This window comes from Mytilus edulis, chromosome 7 (genome assembly GCF_963676685.1).
Source record: "Mytilus edulis chromosome 7, xbMytEdul2.2, whole genome shotgun sequence".
Classification (NCBI taxonomy): domain Eukaryota; kingdom Metazoa; phylum Mollusca; class Bivalvia; order Mytilida; family Mytilidae; genus Mytilus; species Mytilus edulis.
This window is the reverse complement of record NC_092350.1, coordinates 70,215,560-70,227,657: the sequence shown is the minus strand read 5'-3', so window position 1 is coordinate 70,227,657 and position 12,098 is coordinate 70,215,560. Positions and strand designations below refer to the sequence as shown.

At 30.7% G+C, this 12,098-nt stretch overlaps 1 protein-coding gene across 1 annotated transcript in view; it reads right to left on the bottom strand.

Moving 5' to 3' along the window:
• Positions 1 to 12,098, bottom strand: part of LOC139482090 (actin-like protein 6B) — a 33,385-nt gene that overhangs the window by 618 nt on the left and 20,669 nt on the right. Inside the window, exon 13 of the mRNA XM_071265748.1 lies at positions 2,867 to 2,956. Within this exon, the coding sequence (XP_071121849.1) occupies positions 2,867 to 2,956 (90 nt within the window). The remainder of the gene's footprint in view (positions 1 to 2,866; positions 2,957 to 12,098) is intronic.

The following is a 12,098-nucleotide window of genomic DNA, read 5'->3' as shown; positions in this document are numbered from 1 at the left end:
TCTGAATACTGGTGAAAACTAACTCTTGAGACTTTGGAACTAGCGAATGAATAAACCAATAATTCAGCATGGAATACTAATACTTTTATTACAGATGGACTGTGTTCAGTGTAAAGTCATGAGTCCAAATCTTGCTTATAGAAATTATAAACAAGTATTTATACACAATTGAAATAACAAGTATAGACATAACAAATAACAGTTAATTTGAGTAATATTGTTCACTGACAAAGATTAAACTATTTTTAGAACTTGAAGAATAAATATTAAATGATAATCTGATTAAGACAATTAAGAACATACATTATGAATAAGGTAAAATGTCACTAATTAGCTAACAGATTGAAACATGTCACTCAATGTCCAAACTAAGAATTAAATTGCATATCAAAGCATGTTGATTTTAAGTCCTGGATATGAAATGTAAATAGAAATTAAATTATAAAATAAAATGAATTATAAAACACAGAGAATTAAAGTCTCAAATATCAAAATTGAGAATTTTAAATTAAAGTCCAAAATAATAAACGAAGCTGCTTTTTGCACTGTCACACCATCCAAGCTAGAAAACTAATTAACCTTTATCAAATTAATAGAGCATTTCATGTTAATCTTGAATTGGTAAACTGTATGGAAATTTTTGGTTACTGTAAACCAACTTATTTTTCGCGAATACTTTATTTCACTTTTTATTTAGACTAGTCATCTTTGCAGCTATTTAATTTCGCAATTTTCTCATTTAAATGCCATAGTTAAACATTGAAAGATCCTATATTCCGATTTATATTCGTGTTATTTTTTTACTCACAAAAATAAGTTGGTTTACAGTAATCTTGACAAGTGCAGATAATAAATGATTATATTGGTGTTGTAATAGAAATTACAAAAAAAGAATTAAAATGCATGTTATCAATATTATGATATTTATCTTGTCGCATTGTTAAGATTAGTACATTCATTTCTGAATTAACAGTAAATTGCTGAATCTCATCAGTAAAAAAACATGATGATGGAACTTATCATCCTCTTCAATTAATATGACAGAAAAATTCTTCAGAAGGTATAAATGATATCTTCTGTAAAAGCCAGATCTTTGAAACATAAGCAAACTGCACATAGTGGAATTTACATATATAAAAAAAAAATGTGTCTTTATTATATCAGAATATACATGTGTAATCCTTTTTGACAACTACAGAAATGTATCAGCCAATTTAAACATTCTGCAGAAACAGCAAAAGTAAATCAAAGGTACCAGGATTATAATTTAGTACGCCAGACGCACGTTTCATCTACATAAGACTCATCAGTGACGCTCATATCAAAATATTTATAAAGCCAAACAAGTACAAAGTTGAAGAGCATTGAGGATCCAAAATTTCAAAAAGTTGTGCCAAATACGGCTAAGGTAATCTATGCCTGGGATAAGAAAATCCTTGGTTTTTCGTAAAATTCAAAGTTTTGTAAACAGGAAATTCATGAAAATGACCACATAATTGATATTCATGTCAACACCAAAATGTTTACTACTGGGCTGGTGATACCCAGCATCTGACATGTATGATGATCAAGGCTAAAATCTTCATTTCTAACCCTGAAATATCCAAATTCATAATTGACTTGTACTCAAGTATGATAGTTTAGGGATAAGACTAGCTCAGTATCAAATTATTAACACTCACATGTTATAGTTTAGATCTTCTTGTTTAGGAGGGAGAATACCTCTGTTATTGATAGGTTTGTTAAAATAATGATGCATGCAGAGTGATTCCCTTTTTTTTTTGGATGATAATTTTCTATTTGTACACGAACTTCTTAAACAAAATGATGTCCACAGAAATAAATCATCAAAAACATTTGATTTTGACATTTTTGTAAAAAAAAGAAAGAGCAACACTACGGTCATTTCAGGGGAAATAACTCTTTAAATCAAAAGGAACCAACTTACAAGAGAAGCTAGAATAGATCCTCCAATCCAGCTACTGAATCTTTGTTCTGCACTACCAGTCATTCCTGGTATTAAGGGGAAATAACTCTTTAAATAAAAGGGAGGTAATACTAACAAGAGAAGTTAGAATAGATCCTCCAATCCAGCTACTGAATCTTCGTTCTACACTACCAGTCGTTCCGGATATTAAGGGAAATAACTCTTTAAATAAAAGGGAGGTAATACTTACAAGAGAAGCTAGAATAGATCCTCCAATCCAGCTGCTGAATCTTCCTGCTGCATTACAAGTCGTTCCTGATATTAAGGGGAAATAACTCTTTTAATAAAAGGGAGGTAATACTTACAAGAGAAGCTAGAATGGATCCTCCAATCAAACTACTGAATCTTTGTTCTGCACTACCAGTCGTTCCTGATATTAGAGGAAATAACTCTTTAAATAAAAGGGAGGTAATACTTACAAGAGAAGCTAGAATAGATCCTTCAATCCAGCTACTGAATATTCGTTCTGCACTACCAGTCATTCCTGATATTAAGGGGAAATAACTCTTTAAATAAAAGGGAGGTAATACTTACAAGAGCAGCCAGAATAGATCCTCCAATCCAGCTACTGAATCTTCGTTCTGCACTACCAGTTGTTCCTGATATTAAGGGGAAATAACTCTTTAAATAAAAGGGAGGTAATACTTACAAGAGCAGCCAGAATAGATCCTCCAATCCAGCTACTGAATCTTCGTTCTGCACTACCAGTTGTTCCTGATATTAAGGGGAAATAACTCTTTAAATAAAAGGGAGGTAATACTTACAAGAGAAGCTAGAATAGATCCTCCAATCCAGCTACTGAATCTTCGTTCTGCACTACCAGTCATTCCTGATATTAAAGGGAAATAACTCTTTAAATAAAAGGGAGGTAATACTTACAAGAGAAGCTAGAATAGATCCTCCAATCCAACTACTGAATCTCCTTTCCGCACTACCAGTCGTTCCTGATATTATTTTCAATCGCATGCTCTGAAAGAAAAGAAGGTTTAAAAAATGAAAATAACACTTTATAAGTTTCATGTTTCTATTAAAGCATAAAATTGAGAAAGAGACAACAACCCAATCATAGAATAGACAACAGCAGAAGGTCGCCAACAAAAGCGCTTTTTTTTTTAGTTTTCTTTGTAATAGAAATGCTCAAAGCTTAAAAGTTCAGTATACATTATAAATGTTTTTTTTTTTTTAATATCATTATCGTCCTGAATATGCATGAAATATTTGCCACTGGACGTTAAGCAACCACCAATCAATCAATTTAATATCATTATGTTGGAACTATGAAAAAGTATCAAGAAATTTATTATAGCTCATTATAAGAAATTTTCACAGAGGGGTTTATTTGGAATTAAGAGACATTATCTAGATCAGTTACTGTAACTTATTATTTATACCTGAAATCTACTCATCAGGACGAAACACTAGGTCAAGGACCTTAGTGAAAAGCAATATTTCTACAGTGTAACCTGTCTAAACCAAACCTCTTTGGAACTTCTGATTTTGTTGGGTTTGGGCAGATATTCGGTTTTATCAGGTTCACAACAAATACAATTTGAAATGCCTGGCCTTTAAAAAAACATGTTTGGTTTTGCCAGGTTTTAAGTTTATGCAAGATTCAGTTTAGCCAGGTTTCATTGTTTTATTACTGATGATTGACAGACAATTGTTTTTGATTATATGCAGTATTTCAATATATACAACTTTACAATTTATAAAATTCTAAAATATTTAAATAAATCTCTTTTAATATCAAAACACGCCCATGTAATCTATGATAAACATGTACTTCAAGACAAAAATATCACATTCTTAACAGAGAAAAAAAACATCAAGCAAAGTACTGTAAATAACAAAATGGAAAAACCAACAAAAAACCATAAGCTCTCAAGTGCAACAACCAGGCAAAAAAACGATTTCTGTGTTTCTTTTTATAAATGAAGTTCATGATTCTACCGAAAATAATTAGTTTAAATCTTTCAAATCTGACAGAGTGTTTTGGCAGGACTTTCTGCAATATTTCAAAATCACTGAAATCCACATGTGATCCATTTCTGCTTTACTTGTTCCATTTCAATCATAAAATATATCTGTTGTCTGTTTCAATTTGGCAAATCTACAACATCATGTATATATCCAGACTCTGTATACTCTTATGTAACAATGTTTAAAAGTCTTAATAGATGGCTTATGGGTGTACTTTGGTAATTAAACAAATCTAGAATTTAAAATTGATACTGTAAGACGGAAGAGCATTAGTTAAGGAACAAAGCTAAGGGAGCTACCATTTGATTTTTATGGGGGGCTAGGATGAAAAATTTTGTCCTGTTTTTTTTTTTAGCTGTAATCTCTGTTCTGCCTTTTTATTTCTCACTCTGTTCGGTCCTGCCTTTTTTTTTTTTTTTTTAGTTATCCTGACTTTTTTTACCTAAATTGTCGTTTTGACTTTTTTTTTGCAAGTGTCTCATCCTGCCTTTTTTCTACTAAAAACTCTTGTCCTGTCTATTTTTTATCAAATTTCATACTAGCCCTGCCCCCCCCCCCCCCCCCCATAAAAATCAAATGGTAGCTCCCTAAGAATATTGATAGGTTATGGAGCTCCTTTTCGAGACAATTATTTTTTCAAATGACTGATTCCGACTTTTCCCTTATATTTGCATTGATATTATTTGGGTCAAATCGAAAGAAAAATGATTCTAAAATCTACATAAATTTTAGTAAATGACCTTTTAAAGCTAGGGTATTGAAGTCTTCTATGAAAATAAAAATGGGTGTTATGTAATGAGGCAAAATATTTTACCCTATATCGTAGGGGAAAAAAACCAAGGAGTCAAAACATCTGACAAAAAGTCCTAAACCTCATCTAAGTACATCATTAAGGATGTAATTTTATCTTGATCAATCATTGTTCTTTTTGGTACTAAAAAGATGTTCATTGAAATATTGTAAGAAAAGCTTTATATTTCCTGAATAAAAAGAACATAATTAAAAAGTTTAGCAGATTTTTTACAGAGTTATCTCCCTGTAGTCTTATGTACCACCTTAAATTGGTAACGTTAGTATTTTCATATCACTACCGGTACTTCAATATTCTTTAGAGAAATAAGCATTTATGACTCCTTAAGTTATTAATAGTTGACTAGCTGCTAAAAGTGAAAGTAGAATGAAAGCAGAGTTCAAAGTACCAAATTATGTCCCCTTCAAAACAATGCTCTATGAGCATGATGACTTTTCTTTGTAATTAAAATATGATAATGTCTAGAGATTTCGCTGGAGATTTTTTTCTACAATAACTAGGTTTATCCAACATGTTTCATTGCACTTAAAAAATAATAAAAATATAAAAATGTTGTTTTTGCTTGTCACTTTCAGAAGGTTGTTTTTAGTCCTCATACACCATTTCCATAAAACAAACAAATTTCAGATAGTGGATCATGCAGCTAATTTCATTTCTTTGTCATGTTCCCTTCACAAATTAGCTGAGGCCATGTGTCAATATTTGCTTTACACTGAATATCCAAAGTTTATAAACAACTACATACTTGTTTCGTAATCTCTGAGTATGTACATTAAAAAGGATAGTTTTTAATTTTTTTCCCAATAATTAAGATGACAGGTGTGGACACTTAAAAATGTCTCATCTGTAAAAATATGCAGACAGTTGTTTATAGGTAATCATGGTCACTTTGAAGTAATCAAAGTAATCAAAATGTGGACTTTTATTAGAAAAATAAATATATTTATAAATCACTATAGAGTATCAATGAATAAATATACAGTGGCGGATCCCCTTTTTTTGACGATCAATGCATTAGAATAGTGACATATGGTACGAACCCCCCCCTTCCCCCTTTTTGTGGACAATCACTGCATTTGAATATGAAAATATGGTTCAAACCCTGCCCCCTTTTTATCCTGCCTTGGGAACACCCCCTTTTTAATATGGCTGGATATACCCCTGATAATTATTAGGTGAAGCGACCGCTGTCAAACCTTTAATATTTCACCAAGATCGCCATGTCTTCTTCACTAACACTAGTATTGTATTACCTAGGGCTTTTATTTACCTTTTTATGCCCCACCTACGATAGTAGAGGGGCATTATGTTTTCTGGTCTGTGCGTCCGTTCGTCTGTTCGTTCGTTCGTCCGTTCGTTCGTTCGTCCGTCTGTCCCGCTTCAGGTTAAAGTTTTTGGTCAAGGTAGTTTTTGATGAAGTTGAAGTCCAATCGACTTCAAACTTAGTATACATGTTCCCTATGATATGATCTCTCTAATTTTAATGCCAAATTAGAGGGTTTACCGTTTACCCCAATTTCACGGTCCACTGAACATAGAAAATGATAGTGCGAGTGGGGCATTCGTGTACTGGGGACACATTCTTGTTTTTTATAAATTGCATCCAATGTTCTCTACGTATTTCTTTTTTATCTCATCTCATTTTTTAATATTCATTCTTTTTTTTTTGGCCATAATAAATGTTTTCGAATCTGTAAACCCATCAAGACCTTCATAATCAGAGAGAAACAACAGGAAAAGCTAAACATGCATAATGGCCAAAAACATACATTTCAAAAAAACAATTTGATTACATAACCATTGATATTTATAAGTCATGAACAGATAAAAAATATTTATAATATATACATATATCAATATAATTATGCTATTTTTGTATTTTGAACATACTTTTCATTCACATTAAAAATCATCACTCTTCAAACAATAAATTACAAGGTTTATTACTTTTTATAATATCATAAATTGATAACCCTGACCTACACACCGACATTCAATATATCGGCTAATTGCATCAAATTGATGAAACGTTTTCAGACTTTTGCAATAATTTGAAACCATCCATCTTAACAGACCACCAATACTTTGATGTTTCAGAAAAAAGCAGAGCTGGAATAATCTGACATTTGTCACTTTTGACCCAAGGTTAGACCAATACTTTGATGTTACAGAAAAAAACCGCAGGGGTGAAATATTCTGACCTTTGTCACTTTAGTCATGATCACAGAACAGAGATCATTGGAAGGATCTATAGTCCTTACCCTATGTGTGTCCAGGCATAACAAGGACTTAGGTATGGAGATCTTAGGTTGGATGACCAATACATAAAATATTGAGGTAGAGGTTAAGTTAATCTGTTCGATTCAGACGAATTAACCATTTATGTAGCAGAGGTCTAGAAAAGTAATTTTGACTCCTCTCAGACTTTGGGTTTATATTTTTAGAACTAATTGTTAAATCAAAATAAAACTTAGAACTTGAAATATTGACACATGAATAATTTCTAGAGTAAATAATAAAAAAAATATCATTAAATCGGATAAATTCACGAAAATCAAATCATTGATAAAAAACAAAGTACTTTTTGATTACATAACCATTGATATTTATAAGTCATGAACAGATAAAAAATATTAATAATATATACATATATCAATATAATTATGCTATTTTTGTATTTTGAACATACTTTTCATTCACATTAAAAATCATCACTCTTCAAACAATAAATTATAAAAAGCAGATGTGCACATTAAAATGCTTCATATGAGGCAAATAGATACTTCATATTCATTTTAATGTTTCAAAACTTTTAAAACATCTTTAACTGCAGCCATTAAGAATTCAGAACCCTATGTAAATCAAAGAAAATGTTTATTTTGACGAAATATTACATCAATCCTTTGATTTTAGTGCATGTGATAAAAGAATACTTGATTGTTTAATTGGGCAGAATTTACTTCACTGAAAACAAAATATATTTCATTGCAGAATTTAGTAAAGGAAAATTTGGCTAAGGGGACATAACTCTTTGATATTCTGTCCTATGTTTATTTATTGTTACTGTATGTTATAAAAGATTACTACTTTACACTAGGCAGATACTACTTAAAGACCAAACATCCTATTTATTTCTACCAGTGATTTTTCCTTAAAATTTTATGTGAAGGTATTTCATGATTTGAAGAACAAAAAATGATGAAAAAAATTGGGGGTCACCGACTTAGTTTTGTCGCTATAGGAACCTCAGTTTCGTGTTTTCCCGATATTGACATAATATTTGCTTGTTATATAAACTCTCCAAAAAATTCTTTATATCAAACTTACAAGCATAATTCTTGTTTCACGTTAATCAGTAGATTTGTATCTATCAAATACATGTTCAAGACTTTAAGCCTAATATTGTTTTGATCTTTAAAAATATGGTTTATTTCATTCCCGCCAAAAATAAAACGTAAAAAGGAAAAACGTTTCCAGTATCAAAAAATTTCTACCAGTGATTTCTTTATGATAATTTCAAGAAGGAAAGTGCCACGTGTACTCTTCAAAATAAAGCAAAAAAAAAGTGTATGTCACCGACCTTTCAAAAAAGTTATGAGCAATTTTCATGTTTTTTTCTTGTTCGTTTTGAAGAAAAGAGTTGTCTTTCTTCAGAACATCGCATCTGAGGTCATTGTACAAACTTCCCTTGCTGGCACACTATTTGTGAAAAAAATCTCACAAATTGGACGTTTGAAACCCACATTTAAATTTCCAAGAATAACAACTATAATCACCTACTTTATTATCCGGTAATACAAGAGATTAAATGCATGTGTCGGTATTAGATCTTATGATGTTGTTGCCGCACAATATTAACCTTCAGAAACCCCATCCGTCGGAATGGAAAATTGTTTGAAATAACCTTTCTCGACGCTTTTGTTAGGAAAGTCTGTTTTGTCCTCTGCCCTTCATTAGCAAAATTATTGAAAATAAATGAAAGATGACACTGGCTAACTACAGAGTATTTGACTATATCAGACTATATGTGTGTGTGTTTTTCGCGTCAATTTCAGAAGTTTGTCGTAACGAACTCATTTGCTACTGTTGACAGACGGACACACAAAAGCATGGACGGACTGTTTTATACCATTATATTTTTCAACTAAGACGAGCGTATAGAAATTATTCCATCTAGTTTGTGAAGTCATTATTTCTGAATAAATAAATTTGGTGTATTTACTGTCTTCTGATTGGTTAAAATTATTAGTTTTATTTTCAATGTTGTCAATTTTGATGGCGACATGCCAACTCTGACGTTGTGTATTCATACGCCAACATCTGTGTACGTTTTTATTGTTAATATAAATAATATTAAATGTTCTTTGAGCCGTATTTTTGAAAGAAATTTTATTTATAATAAATGGCAATAATTTATTTTGATTTTATTGAACCATAAAACTAATTTTTGACTCTTCACATTTTACATAATCCGCTTCACGGATTATTCAATGTGAAGAGTCAAAAATTAGTTTTATGGTTCCATAAATTCAAAATAGATGATAGCCATTCATTAAATATTTAAGATATAGGAAAATTATAATTATAGGTATAAAATATGAATTAAAGTTTTTTATTCTAAAACGTTATACATCTATCATGAAATACAATCCCTGTTATTACTACCTCACATGACGATGTTTTGAATAAACGAGACAGTAAATATAAAATACAAAAAGTTTTAATTCAAAAATCAATTTAGAAATCATTTTCTGTTGAAAACTACAAAGTTTGATTTCTCCAACAGGTTGTTGCCGGAATTGAAAATCGAAATTTGTTTTCAATCTTTCCAGTCATAGTTTTAGCTAAATGAAAGGGGATTATTTTATGTTGGATATTATTCTTGGAGCAATTGTTTTTGTCATAAGTTAAATTTACAACTATTTTATGTGTTTTGCCTTACAGCTAATTTCCTAATGCATGTAGGGTAAAACTTTGGTTTGCTTCCTTGCTTTTTTTGTATAAATGTTTATTCAAGCTTTGTAATTAAGATTGACATCTTCATATATAGGTATGTAAACCTGTATATATGATAATTCAATTGGACATTAACAAAATATACCAACAAAGCAAGCAACTAACTAAAGTGATGATCTACATACAGTATGAAATTAGCTGTAAGCTTCAGTGAGATCAGGCAAAATGTTTATCATTAACTGTACCCTAGGACATTCGTTCTGAACATGCATGAAATGTTTGCCACTGAACGTTAAACAACGTAAGATATCAGCTCGACGCTTAATTCCTCTTTACTTTGGAGACATATTTTTAAGCGTACACCATGCTGGAATCCATGAAAAACGCAAAATAGGACGTTATAATTTGACGTTTTTTCATTGCTAGAAACAACGTCATAGAGCTTTTATGTCACTACCAAGTTGCGTTAGTTGATGTGCATAAACAATAGGCTGTTTGGTCTTTAACTGAACATGTGATAAAAGAATACTTGATTGTTTAGTTGGGCAGACTTTTACTTCACTGAAAACAAAATATATTTCATAACAGAATTGGGTATTTAGGAATAAAGGAGAGTATTTGGCTAAGGGAACATTTACCATTTGATATTCAAAATGTAATTTTTCAAATATATATATTAACATTTTATTTCTGATGAAATGAAATATTGTTTTTATGACTTGAAAATTGTGCTTAAGGTGGTACCCAACACTTTCACTAACATTTCTTTCGCTCGTTCAATTTTCATAAAATTTTGTCAAAGTAAATCCCTTTAACGAAAATATAAAAAAATTTAAATTTTTTGAACCAACCGTTTTGTCAGAAAAATTACACTGGTTATATAGCAGTTTGACAAACACCAATTTTGATCATTGAGAAGCTTAATAATCCTTTTACAACACAACGTTTATCTGACTTTACAGAGTTATCTCCCTGTAGTGTTAGGTACCACCTTAAATGAATTTTCTATCATACATGTATTCCCAAGTTTTCATTTCTTGCTAAAAATTTTGTTAATTTTCCCAAACCCTGACACATCAAACTAAAAAAAAAAACAGCAAAAAATTAAACTTTAGGAAAATATGCATATGCTTAACAAGAATCATGCACTGCATGAGTTGAGATTAATAGGTTATCTTCATTGGTATCATTCTAACAAAATTGTGATTGTCAAATCCATTATACCTTAAAACTTCAGGTTTTTACAGGTAGATATTTTAGAATGCACTTGGTCTTTTTCTCACTTGTAAATTTTTACATATCAATCATGCATTTAACCTAACAAAACTTTTCATTAATAAACCAAATCCACAAAAATTCCCGTTATCTCTTTTAAAATATTACTCAATCAAAAAAAAAACACGACCAGGTATTCTTATTAAATACCATTGAAAATATTTGTGGTTGATAACAGTAAATTTACGGAAAATTGACTACATGCATTATGCCAGATCTTCGCTGTAAAATGAATGATTATCACTAAATAAATCGGCAATAAAACATGCAAGGCAGATTACATGTTGCATTATAGAGCTTGGAACAAATCCAAGCCATTCTCTAATTGAAGCAATTTATTATTTGAAAATGTTTTTAGTTTGCACATGTTTAGGATGTCTTGCCTGTAATTTAATTTGTATCAGGTAGGTCTATTGTGAGGGTCAACAAGGGGATAATTATTTTTTTTCATCATTAAAAGCCATGTGTTTTATTTTTGAGTTTTTTTGTACTTGAACGTTCAACACAGTTTTGCCTCATTTATATACAAAGAAAACAACAGATGCAGCCTTTAACAAAAAGATGTAAATCTGTTATCTTATAAAAAAGAATGTGGTATGATTGCCAATGAGACAACTGTCCATAAGAGACCAAAATGACAGACATTAACAACTATAGGTCACCGTACGGCTTTAATATGACTTAGGTATTGGTCTTGATATTGTAAACCAACTCAATTTCGTGACCAAATTATCTGTGCGATTTTCCCAGAGTAGGAAAATCACGCGAAATTAAATTGTCGTCAATATGTTAAACTAAGATCTTTCCTTATCTAACTTCATCAAGTAAATTAGAAAAACATTATTAAAAAAAAAAGATGTGGTATGATTGCCAATCAGATTGGCCTCAAAAGGTTTCAGCTATCTATAAATTGTAAAAATGACAAGCACAGTATGAGTTTATAACATGTATAAACTCTTTCCTACTGTATTGTGACCTTGAACTTTGAACTTGAATAATCTCTACAAAGTAACACTTTACAGGTTTCAGGAATAAAAAGCTTGTTTGCCAATTAAACAACTTTTACCTTCACTTTTAAATTTTTAAATT